We start from the raw sequence: 16,464 nt of genomic DNA, 5'->3' as shown, positions 1-16,464 counted from the left end.
CTGAAGAGGTGGACTGAATAAAACCTGCTCTGCGATAGAGTCGCAGCTAAATCCCCAGTAGTCTACAAATCCTCCAGATAACAACATGATCGAGCTAACTGCAAAGGAAAAACTCATTTTTCCACGTTGTAGCATTCAGAACTACTTTGTTGCTCGTAATGTTGTTGTTGTAATGTGAGTCACACAACCCGACTCTAATCTTACGCCATACGCTTGCTTTAAATGAAGCGTTTGCTGGAAGAACGCTCTCCAGTGATGGTTGCGTTGACAATTTTGTCCGATACTTGGACAACAATCCTGGCGGGTGATAAAAAAGGTTTAAACATCTTTCTCTTCTGTCGGATACATTTTTAAAAAAGTGCAAAACTTTGTGAAAAACTCAAACTGTCTGGTGTTTATTGACAAAAAACCCTATTAATAAATTCCCTTTAACTCTCATGCACTGCTCCAGCTTTAGTTTTGTGGAACATGAAACATGTGACATTTGGTCCCTTTTGACCAGGACATGTCCTTCAACGCACATATTAAACAAATATGTAAGACTGCTTTCTTCCATTTGTGCAACATCTCTAAAGTTAGAAATATCCTGTCTCAGAGTGACGCTGAAAAACTAGTTCATGCATTTATTACTTCCAGGCTGGACGACTGTAATGAACTGTAAAAAAAATCCTGCTCCTCACATACAAGGTCTTAAATAATCAGGCCCCATCTTATCTTAATGACCTTGTAGTACCATATCACCCTATTAGAGCGCTTCGCTCTCGCTCTGCAGGCCTACTTGTTGTTCCTAGAGTATTTAAAAGTAGAATGGGAGGCAGAGCCTTCAGTTTTCAGGCCCCTCTTCTGTGGAACCAGCTTCCAGTTTGGATTCGGGAGACAGACACTATCTCTACTTTCAAGATTAGGCTTCAAACTTTCCTTTTTGTTAAAGCATATAGTTAGGGCTGGACCAGGTGACCCTGAATCCTCCCTTAGTTATGCTGCAATAGACGTAGGCTGCCGGGGGATTCCCATGATGCATTGAGTTTTTCCTTTCCAGTCACCTTTCTCACTCACTATGTGTTAACAGACCTCTCTGCATTGAATCATATCTGTTATTAACCTCGGTCTCTCTTCCACAGCATGTCTTTATCCTGTCTTCCTTCTCTCACCCCAACCAATCACAGCAGATGGCCCCGCCCCTCCCTGAGCCTGGTTCTGCTGGAGGTTTCTTCCTGTTAAAAAGGGAGTTTTTCCTTCCCACTGTTGCCAAAGTGCTTGCTCACAGGGGGTCATATGATTGTTGGGCTTTTCTCTGTATCTGCTGTACAATATAAAGCGCCTTGAGACGACTTTTATTGTGATTTGGCGCTATATAAACAAAACTGAATTGAATTTTCAAAAAATATTTGATAAATTACTCTTAATTACATTTAATTGACCCAACAAACGTTCAAAAAAAGGCACACTGCCCAACCAGCAGCAATAAGGCTTCCTGTACGGGAACCACAAACTGAAACACAGATACGAGTTCTCACTTCTTGGTGTCAGTCAGGATGATGTTGGCTGTGACAAACATGAGGCTGAAGGCAGCCCACAGCAAAACGAACCACACCCAGAAGCTGTGGCGGAAGGGTGACCGGTGCTTGTTGATGGCATCTCTGCCCATCACAGGCTCCAGGTGGCGCCTGGCGTAAAAGACAAGGAAGGCTGGGACAATGTACTGGATCCCTGTACCGGCATAGGACCCTGTGATTCCCACCAAGGATTCCAAGTTGTGTGTACAGAAGGCAACCACGATGGGGGGCACGAGTGTAATGAGGGGAAATACCACTCGGTCCACCACCCACGGGTAGGTACCTCCGTCTCGGTGGAACAGGGTCTTCCAGTTGTTTCGAAGCGTGACGGCGATGATGGGGAAGTTGGTGCTGATGGTGAAGACGGGGAACAAGCCGAGGAAGTAGCGCAGCACCGGGATGTCTAAGACGTCGCAGTTGTCTGTGAAGTTCAGGGTGTACATGTCGTAGAGCAGCGAGCTATCGAAGCAGAAGATGGCGGTGAACGAGAGGAGCACGTAGAAGCCGAGGATGAGGATGTAGTCGAAAAGCACCAGCGAGCCGACGCGCTTCTTGTTAGAGATGGGCGTCACCAGGGACGGCAGCGAGTGTTGGCACATGAAGGAGTAGACGCACACCCCGAACAGGTTGGGGACCCCAGACAAGGAGGCGACAGGTGGGTGTCCCGCGCCGTGGTCTTTACCGATGCGAATTACTGCCAAGATGATCATCATGGTGAAAGCTGGAGGGACAAAAACAAAACAGGAAATAGATTTTAAAAACCCACTGATGGCAGAAAAGCTATAATACTATTGTACATTTGACCATCCTGGTAGAAAGGAGAACTATTCTGCTCGTTTTCAGCTCCACTTTATTTTTCTTGAGTAGCTATGAAAGAAGTTAAAGTTCAAAACAAGCCTGCTTTCTTCCAACTGACTGCACCCCACAAACAGAGGATTTAAATCAGCGGGCCAGTGGGGCGTCAGCACCGTGTGCCTCAAATGACCCCCAAAGACCAATGGGTGATTCCTCGGCAACCTCCAGTCAGTAGGGAAAGATGTGTATTCCTCAACCAGTTGGTGAGTGCTTGTTGAGTTTGCGGACTGAAATCTGTTGCCGAGAGGATCCTCCACCAAAAACCTCCCTGTGATTGCTTTGGCTGCTAACAGATCGCTGAGGTTCCCACAGTTTACACGAAAGACCCTGACGAGCAAACACTTGCCAACTAACCACCGAACAGTAGCGCGCCATATGGCATTTTTCAAAGGGCCCAGCTTTTACTTTGACAGTGAACAGTCTCTATTTCCAGTTTGCATAACACTTTTCACAGTTTTACTGCTTTTACTAAGAAGGCCTAGTTGGCAAATTCAATTAAGTTCAGTTTTATTTATACACACCGCCAAATGACAACAACAGTTGCCTTAAGGCGCTTTATTGTGTAAGGTAAAAACCCTACAATAATACAAAGAAAACAGAGAAAATCTCAACAATCATATGACCCCCGTATGAGCAAGTGCTTTGGCAACAGCAGTAAGGAAAAACTTCCATTTAACAGGAAGAAACCTCCAGCACAGGGGTCCCCAACTCCAGGCCTCAAGGGCCTGCAGCGTTAGATGTGTCCTTGAACCAACAGCTGATTCAAAGGCTAAATTTCCTCCTCAACATGTCTTGAAGTTCTCCAGAGGCCTGCTAATGAACTCATCATTTGATTCAGGTGTGTAGACCCAGGGTGAGATCTAAAACCTGCAGGACATCAGCCCTCGAGGCCTGGAGTCGGAGACCCCTGCTCTAGCAGAACAAGGCTCAGGGAGGGATGGCCGCCTGCCTTGACTGATTTGGGTGGGGGTGGATGGGTGTTGGTGGGTGGGTTGGGGGACACACAAATATTTGCAGACAAGTTGGAGTCCTCAATGCAACTTGCGGGTGACTGTAGAAATCTGCAAAGAACTTAAACAATCATAGGGAGGTTTTCAGTAGTACCCATATAACTCTGTGCAACTAAGTAGTAACAGGAAGCACTTGGCAACAGGAAAATACCCGTTTTCCCTTAGTGATCGGTGGTTACTATGGGGTGCTTGACCGGTCTCTATGGTTGTGTGACTGCAGCCTCAGCGTGGTGGCTGACAGGAGTAAAAGGGAAATGTTGACCATTACACTAAATGAATCATTTCTCTGGGTTTAAATACAGAAATGTAAGTCAAATGAATCAAATAAACTATATAGTTCTTGCAGATTATATTTTTTAAAGATGTTTAACTTCAAACTTCTGCAAACTATTACAGTAAATGTACTTTTTACACATTTTCAATTAAGTTATTTTAAAGATATCATGATCTGGTCATCTGGCCTTCAGTGTTGCGCAACTGCAGCTCAAAAAAAATCTAATTTAGTTAAATATCAGTCACATCACTCTAACATTAGTTACTAACATCCACAGGGTTAAATCTTGTAATGTTCTAAGTGTTATCAAAGGTATTTAGTTTGAATCTTGTGTTTGTGAGTGCAGGACTGCGTTAGTGTGAGGGAGCTGAACTTCCTGTACATTATTTATCAACTTTACAAATAACAAATAAAAGAGATGATAAATAGTAAAGAGGGAGGGTTTAAGCCAGCGTTTTTCTGATGGTCTCACTTGATTTTAATGTTCTTGTAAAACAGCAAAGTGTACCCAGTGTGCATGACGATGAGAGCTGGAACAGCCGTGGGTCAGCTCGGGCTCAAATGATGAAACGATCCTTTTTGTTGCTCCTCCCTAATCCAACCGGCTTTTGTTCCTTTACATCCTCGACTAATTTTGCCTTTTACTGAAAGAGATAAGTACACCTTTTAATGAAACCCTTGTTTCAGTGCTAATCACTGACAGATTAATGTGGTATTTTGTTGCCTTTGTGCAATCACAATGGAGCCGTCGAGATAAATTAACACCCTCCATCTTCACAATATTCCCGGCTAAACTGGGAACACCAAGCTGCTTTTTGCTCTCTCTCCCTGGTTTTGGATCAAAATCTCTGAATGTTTTTCAGCACGAGCCCCATGTTTGATCATTTGGCATCAGGCTAACTGTTTCCAGTTGGATTAAACCTCTGCAGGTCAAAGTTCACCCAGTCTATAACTATTACTTTGGTTTAAATCCAGGCTTTATAGCGTCAGTTTAATTCAACTTTTTTTAAAAGAAGTATTTGGTGCATATAATCCACTCAACTCCAAACTGGTTATCAGATTATTATTATATAAAAATAAAATATAAACGTGAAAATATCAGAAATAATTGCGTCTCCACCTTTTTTGTGCTTTTATTTTGAATTAAACTGGGCTGCCAAAACACACCATACATAAAGTTGAAGGTGAATTTGACTGATTTCTATAGTTATAGAGTGAATTCTCTCAAAAGATCAACGAGGTGAAAACCTGATATGGTGACCACATTGTAGTCCGGTCTCAGTTCTCTCAGAGTTTAACCTCACGTGGATAAAGATGGCAGTGCTGAACTGCCTTCCAGCTGTTTGTTCCAGAAACATCAGGCGTAAAAAACAAACCAGCGATCGTTTCACGGCCCAGTATAAAACCGTCCTGCGGTTCCCACTGCAGCTCCAATTGATTTCAGGAGGCGCATCGTTGGCAGCTGTGTCTAAAGGAGACTCCTGAGAGCCGCATGCAGTCCTGTTACAGGCTAACGGTCAGCAAGCCATCTCTCCTCCAAATGCACACACACAAACACAGACACACACACACTCTCAATCAACCCGTGACACCAGGAGTTAGTCATAGCCCAGGCCAGGAGCCAGCTCCTCAGCTTTCATTATCAGCTGTCCTTTAAACACTCGGTGACATTTAGGAAGTGTCACTCGGACCATTATATGCCTCATATCTGCAGTGAAATAATTCTATACCTTAAACTCTGACATCACTCTATAAGACTGAGACTCACGCGGTCTTTGATGGGAATATCTAACATCTGCAGACCAGCAGCTAAACTGTAGGGATGCAATATGCCACAAGGCAAGCTTTGTTCATCTACACTGTACAAGAGGCAAAATAACTGCTGACCAAAGAAGAACCAGGAAAAAAAGCTCATTTTGCCTTTGTTTTAGTGTTTCAGTGTTTCAGTGTGGATGTAGAGCTTTACAAAAGAGCAATCGGATCTCTGAAAAAGAATATTCACTTTTATTCACTTGCTTAAATTTACCTGCATGGATAAAGAACGAAATCAGCACTGATTTCAGTATAACTTGGTATATATTTTATATCGTGCACAATTTTAAAAAAGGCAACGACACGACACTGCAAGCTCATAAGGTACCGACTCATCTATCACAAAGCAGCGACACTTTAAAGCGCGCCGTCCTTTATCGTCTGTTTTACTCAGAAAGTGACGATCGTGTAACAGAGAAACATGGCGCTCATCAGGAGCGTTTTCACTGAGGTCATACGTCAAAGGACAAGTGAGCTAATTTTGTCATAGACCTCGATTCAAACAGGCTTCTTTGCAGAACCAGAAAGGTCGCCCCCTACTGGCCACGTCAAAAGAAAGCAACTCCATTAGACCCAGAAGCTGTGTCCATCGTTTAGCTTTCTCCAAAACTCGGGCCATTGTCTCCAGAGGCTAAACTCATGGGATTATAACTGATGGGCCGCCTGATTGAACACTTGCTGAAAATGTAGCCGTGTCAGGAAAACACAACACAGCTACATTTCGCACCCTTGTTTCACGCTTGCCTTGAATTTCACATGTAAGCACAAACTCTGTGAAACCTGTTTCACGACTGTTCAATATTGAATGCATCTTTGGCTTAGGCCCAATGTAATCTGTGGCTCCGGGGAAAGCTCTGCGACTCCCCGCTACAACCTCAACCCTCTTACACAGAGATGTCAAACGAATGGGCAACACACCAGCTTTCAAGGACGATGACACGCAAAAAAGTCCCTTAATTTATCTGTGCTGTATAGATACTCTTTCTGAATTGCTCCTCTTCCTACAAAACATCTGCAATGTGTGAAAGAGTCATTGCCAAAACCATCTGTCTGCCCCCTTTGCTCCGCCTGTCTTCTTTCTCCTTCAAACTCTCATCTTTTTCCGCCTTTCTGTCTGCACGAAGCTATGTGTGAAATAGCTGGCAACTAAACCCGTCTGCCTGCGGTACACCAGGGAGACGAAGGTGCAGGGGAAGAGAAAGAAGGCTTTTCTCCATCTTGACACCAACACTCACAGGCTGCACAGGAAGGAAACTAGCACGGGGCTTTTAATTAAGAGTGCCTCAGGGTGGTTGGGCACGGTTACATTACCTAAAGCACCTTTTTCCAAGTCTGGCCAAGATTAAGATGCTGCAGGAGAGCCTGCAAGGACAACGGGGCTGGTTGTACTGGGAAGCTCCCAGTCAAATCTTATTGAAGCTTAAAAATGAAATATAACTCCAAATGCTTTTAAATTGAAAAGAATCGATTGGAAAACATTTCTTTGGCCCACAATTAGAACGTTTTTATGCTGATCAGAGACAAAGCACTCATTTATCCCACTAAAGTCACAGGAACCAACTCATTATAATTCAAAGTAACTGAAAGTCAATCAGATGGTAGAGAGGAGCTGAGCACTAGATTGAAGCCTTTCATAATGTGCTCATTTGTCACCGGCCCTCGCCTGCATAATGCTACACGAGGTGGGCAAATCACGTCCGGCCATGACAATTTTATCGCGCTCATTGCACCTATAAGCCATGAATCTCAATGCTGGAGTACTGTACAGCCGTGAAATGAAAGCATATTAGCTTTGATCACCTTAACTGAGTCTAGAGGTTTATTTACATAGTAAATTCAGTAAGGCCTCATCATTCTCTGGACTGACGTAAGAGACGAGCATAAGGGGCATTCATTACTCCTTAAAAGGCATTATTCAGTGACAAATTACAGAGAGCCGGGTAGTGCGTACACACGACTCTGCGTTAATCTAAACTCATCACGTCTTCTTGTAGCCATTAATGCTCCTGTCTTCTTCTGTGGTTTTTATTTGCTCACCGGAAACATTTCACACATAAACCTCAAATGATTTCAGGAGAATTAGACCCAAAGATAATTTTACCAAGTATGTGAGCGAGTAAAGGCGTAGATGTTTAAACTAAACAGTATTATTTTATTGCTCGATTGTAGTCTTAGCCAATCCTAAGACCTAAAAATGCCAAACCAGTTAACTGGTTAACCTAAATTAGGTGTCACAAACATCGATGTAGTCCACACTTGCTAGTATACACAACAGGAAATGCTGTGCGCCCTGCTGAAATGACTCCTTTTGGTTTAGGTGATGGATTGAGTGTGCAAAAGGCACTGGAGCTGTTAATGCTACTATTCGCACGTTGATGCAATCTGACATCTCATGGACTTCATCATAGGAGTGACTAATGTCTGATCTGACTGTATACTTGCATATCTACCAGTCATCAGCCATCTTTGGCCCGTGGGAGCTTATTTGGGCAGTTATACTGAAATCACAGGTTATAAATGCTTGAAATTAAACTTTCACAATCACCTTCATGGACTAGATTTCAGTGCCACGTCTGTGCAGTGCACATGTGGAAACGTGAAAACAACACCCATCTTTCAAAGCCCCTGCACAACATACCATCACAGACAGGATGAGCCATTACCCCTGCACCTACCCGTCGAGATATGCTAATTCAATGCGCCTTCACATAGACACACTGAGCCCAACCAATACTCTCCACCGCACTTGACGTGCGACAACAAGAGCCGAGTAAATTGAGCAGCCACGTATCCCAATCCCCACGACTAGGCCCGTCCATCTCTTTGAGCCAGTGATTTATATTACCTGGATGGGAACGCCATTGACCTTGTGAGGAATGCTTCAACTTAACGACCCTCCAGAGCAAGCTCGTACGGCTGTGTTGTCTCTAGTAGCAAACATAGCAGACGCGGTTAGAGCCAAGGCTGGCAGACTCTCTCAATGCTCCAAGAAGTCATCGACTGCCTTGAGAGAAAGACTCCCAGATGCTATCGGAGAAGAGATGGGAATCCTGAACTCAATCAATGAGGAGAAAATGGTAGAAGGTGAGAGGTGATCAATCTCATGTGCAGTGGTGCACAGGAAAGCTGAAAGTTGGGAGGCCCTGCTCTTTGCATGGAACAACGCGAGTACTTAAGTGTGAGCAATTCACTGATGACTGCAGGAAGGTCAAGGACTTCTGCGCTGTGCTTTGATGCTTAAAAAAGCAGCCGTGCTGAAGAGGAAATGCTGCGCGCTCGAATGTAACACGAGGTTCTGGTGATGCTGCTTGTTTTCTTGTCACGTTGGCCAATTTAAGCATCCCCCCTCTGGCAGTTTTAACGCACAGCAATCTTGCCATCCCTAATTAAGAGAGGTACTCCTTGAGCACTCTTGGATAATCTCTGCAGTAATTAGTAGCTCCGGCTCTTTGCCCAGGTCTCACCGGGGTTTCAGGAATTCTCACTGTGCCGAGCCTCCATCACGTCAAGCCTATCAGGAACAGAGGTAGCGAGCTGCTGGGGCTGTTGAATTACTCGTATTTGTTGGGTGATAAGTGGCTTCCTCGCCTCCTGACGTGCTCTGTGATGTTGGATAGGGCTTTCTCTATACATGGCACAAAGCAGCGCAGCAGTTGGCTGCACCGTTTAGCACCCCATGCTGCAGCTGAGGTTCACAGACACGAGCCAGCCAAACCTCTGTTTCACTGATTTAAATGCTTTGATAAAGATGCTGAATTTCATTTTATTTATATTGCAACAAACTCACAACATCAGTTGCCTCAAGGTGCTTTATAAAAAAGGAAACAAACAATGTAAAGAAGTGGTTTATTCTTCATTTAAAAAAAGGTTAGGACTAAAAAAAATAACATTTCTCTGGCTCATTCTACTTTCTCAAAAGAAATTATTAGATTTTTATACTTATTCTATGACTTAAATATGTTGATTTTAAATGACTGTGATGCTTTTTTAAATTGTCCGTGTCTAAAGTAACTTATAAAATAGACTGTCAGGACTTTCCCAGTAAAATGGTTTCCAGGGGAAGAACTACGAATAAATGTTAAACATCACGAGTTTAACATGCAGTCATGTGTCATCTTCGAAACAACTCTGGTGCATCAATAAAGTGATAAAACGGCAATCAGAGGAAGTCCGTCTGCTATCAGTTTCCAACTGAAAGGAGCCAAACTGGTAATGACATGCGAACTGTGATAGCACAGCAATTAGCTGTGACACGTCAGGGAAAATCTGCATGAACAGATATTAACTCGCATTAAGAGCCCAGCCAATTGTCAGAGTTTTGAAAAAACAAAAGCGCAGCTCCTGTAGGACAGCAATCAACCACAAAATGAAAAAGGTGCTCAGATTATTAATAAACAGAATAAAACCAGTTGAGCCGAGTTGCAAAAAGACATCGCAGAGTGCGAAAAATTCAGCAAAGGTTTTATCTCCTAGCTCAACACAAACTCAATGTTTGGGAAAAATCCATGGAGGATTTTATACTGACGTTTAGCTGCTACGTTGGATATGAAGCACTTAATACAGTGTAACTAATGAAGCCCCTCTTACCAAACAGGAATTTGAGCATCGGGGGAAGAGCACAGTCAAACTGTCATCAGATTCATGGAAGGATCTCTCCTCTGGATAATGTTAGCTAATGCAAGTATCCATGTTAATATATGAAAAATATAGACAAGGTCTGTTAATTGACCCTCAATGCTGGTCTATAAACTCCACGAAGCATTTTCATGTTATTTCACCAGCTAATGTTACAAACTAACCATCACCAGATTCCTGCAGTGTAGCTAGGTTACAGCTACCTGCTTGCTAACATTGTACATCCTGCTATTAGCTGCTTTGTCATGTCCAACCCAACTTTCTGTAAGTATACAGTATATATACTGGTTTCCCAGTTGTTACCCAGCAGTGAGTGCGTGCAGTGGACAGTGTCAGCCATTTACATTTTAATCAATGTTTTTAAAAAAGCCTACAAAACATAATTCTAATATTACGCCTAATTAAGGTCAAATGTCAAATAAATGACGACCACAATGCTAAGTGGATTAAGCATTAACGATTTTTTTAACAGATGGCTGAAGCTGCAGCATTACTTTTTAATCACTTTAATCAAATCTTTCTGTGTAATGACACCGCCTCTGAGGTAAACAAAGACCTGAGGTCAGTGTCTCTAATTAAAAGCTTAGCTAGTGGATACAGTTGTATTGGATCGTGATTCCTGAACCACCTCAAAACCATCTCTGCAGAAAATCAAAGTGGCCATCACACAAAGGAACATCAATGCTAAGCAGCGAAGCCAAGCAGGCAGTAAAAACACTGAAAGTGGTCGTGATCATGTAAATGTTTAGACGCAAAAAAAGAAAAGGTTCTTTGCCCCTGACAGCACAAATGTCACTGAAAGCCAGAACAGGACTGATGCTCATCAGCTGGACTTGAAACGTAATTTTTCAGGACCTCTGAACTGTGATTCTGGCTGCTGCTCACTTCATTAAGACCGGCTCATAATTCACCCCTCGCTCTGAATGAGCAGAACCTTTCCAGTCAACAAGCCACCAGAGTCCCCCTGACCTTCAAAAACAATCTCTCAATCCCACGGCCATTTAAAATGGCAGTGGGCAGCTGTGAGCATCCCTGCGGGGAGTTTCTTGGCTCTTTACATTATGTTGTTGTAAACTAAGAACATTAGATGGATGGAGAGACCTGCGGCTCGCTGAAACTTACAGCATTTGACTTACAGCAAAAGCTATTTAATGAAAGATGAACTCAGGACAAAATCTTAAAGATTTAAAGTGTTTTAAATGAATTACACTGAAATCAAAAAGTACTATTTTATTGGACAAACTAAAGTCACTCCATCGCAGCCATATCCTGCTGCCAGCCAGTAAATCTATGTTTTCATTTTTCCCAATAATGGGAGATGGGAGTTTCCTGATCGAGGACTGTTTCAGCCACAAACATCGAGTACAAATGTTTAAAGGCTTTCCTGCTAAGTAAGTCTGATGGCTGTTTTTCAGGAGCCCTGAGATCCACATGGCACCGACCTACTGATAAACTCAGACAGCAGCCCCTCTACACATCTATCCACACGTCTCAGGAGAGATGGCTGGCAGTAATTAATACTTATTTACTGAGCGGACAGGCTGTTAACTTTTTCCCTTTGTCTCATATGACTCAATAACAATTAGAGAAGCTGTGTACTCCTGTAAGTGTTTGGAAAGTGTCCTTCTGCAGCACCAGTAATGATCCACTCTGCTGACAGCGGGCAGGAAGAGGCCGGCTGCAACAGGTTACAGCAATGTCTGCCTTTACCTTATATTTATTAAGATCAATGTGGAAAAAAACAACAACTAAATAAGGTGAAGACACTCCAACTACATCTAACTGCAGCTACAACGCATCGTGTATACATACACTGAATATTCATATACAAGCTGTGCACTGCGGTTCCTTCTCTGTCTCCTTGTCCTTCACCAACATGTGAGGTACTTCTGCTGTGAGACACAGTTATCGCAGAGATGCAGATGGCCCTGATGACGTCCTTTATTAGTGACTATAAAGCATTAATTTAGATTTATATGTCACCGCTGCAAACAAGGTGACTAAATGACTGCAGCTAGGAATTCTGGGTTGTATAAAAGGTGTCGCGCTGACCCAGGCTAATGGCGACTCTGCTGAATATCCCAGCATGTCACCGACAGCCGAGCAGCAGGCAGGTACACCATCACTCATGTTTGGTGTAAAAATCGGGGCTCTCTGGACAACGAGGTGACTACAGTTGAGTGGCAACAACTGTGACAAGGCCGGAGCCGAGGGCGGCGGGCGGGGCACCGACGCACCGGCCAGCTGCTACCCCTGACATCAAACGCACCCCGTCCTCGCTCAGGGCAGCACATGTGACTGCAGGTGCATCCGGGGTCTGGTGAGTAATGGTCAGGAGGGGAGGCAGGGTCTCCTGTCTCATGTGGTCAGTGTCAGCGCCTTCAAATAAAGCGGATACCAACACCCAGGGACACAATATAAAAAACAACTACACAACATACATTTTCCAGATGGTAGAATTACAAAATATGGGGCTACGAGTACGAGCGCCCCAGCTCGCAAACAAGCTTCTTATCGTTCATTTGTTCATATTTGTTCATATTCTGCATGCAGCCTATTTGCTCCAGCACGTTGACTCGTCCTCAAGACGCAGCTCATGCAGAAATACTCCAACAAGCAATCTACAACTCAGACTGTCTTTACACACTGGGAAGGCTGCTTGCTGCTCTGCACCAAAAACAAAGATGCACAACTGGACAGAGCAAAGAAAAGGATCCAGGCCGATAATAAGGATCGATGGTGTGATGGACAAAGTAGGCCACGACGAGGGCCAAGACATCTGTGCACAGGTCAGCACTTGGACTCTGAGTGTTACAGAAGGTTATTAAGTCCTCATTTTAACGTGTAACAAAGTGGAAACTGCTGGATGTAAAACAGGACGTGAAAGAGTCGACACGAAACACAAAAATGTTTTGAAACAGCGCCGACGCTTTAGCTGTCGTCTCTCGTAAAGAGGTCGACTTGCTTCTGGATTGTTGTGGAGCGCTTTTATGTCTGAGAACAGTACTGACCTTTACAGACACTGACTGAATGTGTGCTGTTTGTGTAGTTGACTAAATGTATGCCACTGACAGAGCTGCTTGGTGTGAATGTCACTACAGGAGAAGTGTTAATTGATCATAGAAGATAATTTCCAGACAAAAGGAAAGACTGGGAATTTTGATATGCTTCACTAGTTAAATGTGCTGCAGGACTGTATATGTTCAGCTGATAACCGGCCTCTTCCCCCAGTGTATCCGTCTGTTTATAGCTTTGAAGGGTTTTTAGCTTTTAGCAGGTCGTATCAGTATTTATCCCATACTGGTAATATGGGCAGCTGAGAGGCCCGTGCAGCTATATTTAACTACTAACTACTACATTTTTATCCCTCTAAGAGCCGGTCAATAACATGATCACTTTACTAGTGAATAATTCATTCACTCTAATGTTCAGTAATCAGCTAGCCTGATCTATTTCAGCTGCTTCAGCCCAGCAAGGTGACGCAGAAATTCATCCACAGGACGAGAGACTCACTGGAGACGCAGCTGATTTTGATGCTCACGTTCAGAGAGGATTATTTAATAGTTAGTTTAATAAGCACGTCTGCTTCTCTTCTCTGCCAAAACTCGACCTAAAGTACAGCAGACCAAGAACAAAATAAGTACGACAAGTTTATCTTTGGCTTTTATCAACAACTTCAAAGTAATTTCGATGGTTTAACCCCCGCCCTACAAGAAAAACAGGCTGGTTTTTCTTTTTTAACGATTTGCTGTTCCAGTATCTTCGCTTGTCCACTGGAGCCGTTTTAAATCATTATCCCGTGTTGTTTGGAGCCCTGCAAAAGTGACACGACCAATCAATTGCAGAGCCAGGGGACGCTGAGACGAGGAAGAGGGAAGGATGCAGCTAAAACCCGCGTGTTATTTAGTCAGACGATGGACAGAGCGCGAACGCTGTTGTGTCTGCGTGCGTTTACGTGAGCGAGCGTGCGGTCGCAGGAGGGCGGCGGGACTGCCGTGATTCAGTGGTGTTGTGATTTTAACAGTGGACCCAGGACGGGCGGTTTATTTTCATCCGTCGCCATGTGAGTGACGGTCCAATCAAGCTTGGGACGGGCTGTCAAGCCTGTCAGGCTGAGGAATGAGAGGAGATGGGAGTCAAAGACACAGAGCAGGACCAAACCATGATGGACGGACCTTAAACGCAGCAGCCACACAGGCAGGTGAAGGCAGGAGGGAGGGATGAAAGAAACTCTGAGGGAGACGCCGATAAAATGGAAATATGCGTGTGTGGAAAAAGAGGCTGCAGAAACGGAGAGGTCACAGAAAGCGAGGGGAGAAAATAGTGAAAAGAAAAACAGCACGTTATGAGGGAATACTGCAGGAATGTTTTCTTACCAATCCATCGCATGAGTGAGGTGAGAATCTGGAGATACTTTGTCTTCTGGGCGTTGAAGAAGGTGAACGGGCCCAACAACACAGTGAACACGCTCTGTGGGAACAGCAAAGGGGAAAGCACATTTAGCTAGCTGAAGAAGGCACATTAATTAATGAAGAAGTGCTTTACATTTCTTAATTAGGTCAGAAATCAATCACAGTCATGTAAAAGCTGCCTTTGAGTGCTTCACTGTGAGAATGTAGACAGAAGCACTTTTTATTAACCTCCAAAATTGGGAAAATAGCCACAGAAAAACCACCTATGCAAACTAAAACGGCCCATTACAGTAAAATCGCTCAATAAAAATAAATATGTCAGAGGAAAAAATGAAATGAAATGACTCAGAAAAGTAACAAAAGCTCAATAAACTAGAAAAAATACATCAATAAGGAAAGTGTTTTTATAAAAAAAATACAATTGTTCTAATGAAAGTGTCCAATATATTGTGCAGAGTAACACAAACAGTGCAGGATCCTGAAACTAAACCAAGAGATTAACAGTAAAGTTTCCTGTGTTACATGAATAATAACCTGTCAGTCAATCTGTTAAATGAAAGAAAACTTCCAACGTGACGTTCTGCTCGTCTGTATTACTGGATCGGACTGTGAAGCTACTGTAAAGTATCTCTTGTGTTCTCACACTGGGCCACAGTTCACCTTCTGTCTGATACAGGTCGTTTTAGCCCCTCCCCCTTTAATCAACAACATTCTGATCGGCTGTCACTCATCAACATGTTTGGGCTTCTCTGCTCACAGGAATTACCTGCGCATACACTGACCCCATTATTTGAAACTGTGGCCACCATTATAACGAGACATGTCAGGGGTTTCTTGTATATGAAAAGCAAAAATACACTTTTAATTTTCAAATGACCAAAAAGAACTATCTCCCCATTTTAAGCCAGAAAAATATCCCATATGACAACAGAAAGGAACGAAAAAACATAACTGGAAAAACACTTTCTGGCTTCAGCATCGCAGCTTTTCCCAACTCCTGAGTTGGACTGATCCTGCAGACTTTAGCCAGCAACTCTTTTTTTGTCTTGCAGTTGTGACACTGACATGCAATTCTGAAACGCTATCGAAGACGCAACGTTCCTCAAGTGCTGTCAAAATCCCATCAGCGCTCTCAAAGATGGGTGAAAAGATGAGGAGGTGGCCCAATCCATAGTACAACAAAAATTTCAAATCCTCCCAGGCCACAGCTCTGATTGCCTATCAGATACTTTCTTTATCAAGAGCTGCAATCAGACGCAGCTCAGCTACTGTAGCTCCATTCCCATCACTCCCATCACTCCCTCTCCCCCACGCCTGCAAACGTATTCCCTTCATCCGTCTCTTCCATATCCCCGCTCTCTGACACTCTCAGGTCTGACTGCACAGTTTGAGTGGCATGTGATCTCCGAGGCAGTCGCTTGTGTGCTTTTTCATCTGAAGAGCAGCCTGCAGGCTTTCAAAGAGAGGACCTCGCCCTCCCATCAAACGCATGAGGACAGACACACACTGACACACACACACCTCTGCAAGAGCGCAGGATTTCAGCCCAGCAATGGAGGTGCACAAACACGCTGCTTAACACCTTCCAAAGTACTTGAAAAATAAAAAGAATGAGGCGAATTTAGCACTTTTAAAATTTTGATGAAGAAAACACCGAGTGCCACCAGTGTATCCTTGAACGAGGACTTCAACGGCACAAAATCAAATAATACCAGAGTTTGTATAAAAGGGTGGGTGGATGGTAACACAAAGGTGCTTTTATAATGTTTGAAGACATCGATGGAACTGCTACAAATGGGTTTCTCGTTTTTTCTTTTTAAATTTTCAGACCTTTACTGTCCCCAAACGATGGGTAATAATGACTTCAGTGCTATTCTTTTACAGCAACACAAGTTTATATTAGTTTTTTC

General features: G+C 43.6%; 1 protein-coding gene across 2 annotated transcripts in view; it reads right to left on the bottom strand.

Moving 5' to 3' along the window:
* Positions 1-1,337: 1,337 nt before the first annotated feature.
* tmem104 (transmembrane protein 104) overlaps positions 1,338-16,464 on the bottom strand; it is a 71,176-nt gene continuing 56,049 nt past the window's right edge. For both annotated transcript variants that reach the window (XM_040042264.1, XM_040042254.1), the window contains exons 9-10: positions 14,519-14,612; positions 1,338-2,277 (exon numbers count right to left, since the gene is read on the bottom strand). In XM_040042264.1, the coding sequence (XP_039898198.1) occupies positions 1,514-2,277; positions 14,519-14,612 (858 nt within the window). In that variant the 3' untranslated portion in view covers positions 1,338-1,513. The remainder of the gene's footprint in view (positions 2,278-14,518; positions 14,613-16,464) is intronic.

Source organism: Simochromis diagramma, unplaced genomic scaffold (assembly GCF_900408965.1).
Source record: "Simochromis diagramma unplaced genomic scaffold, fSimDia1.1 OVJJ01000321.1, whole genome shotgun sequence".
In the NCBI taxonomy this organism is placed as follows: Eukaryota; Metazoa; Chordata; class Actinopteri; order Cichliformes; family Cichlidae; genus Simochromis; species Simochromis diagramma.
The sequence above is the reverse complement of the archived record's forward strand: the minus strand, read 5'-3'. Positions and strand labels throughout refer to the sequence as shown.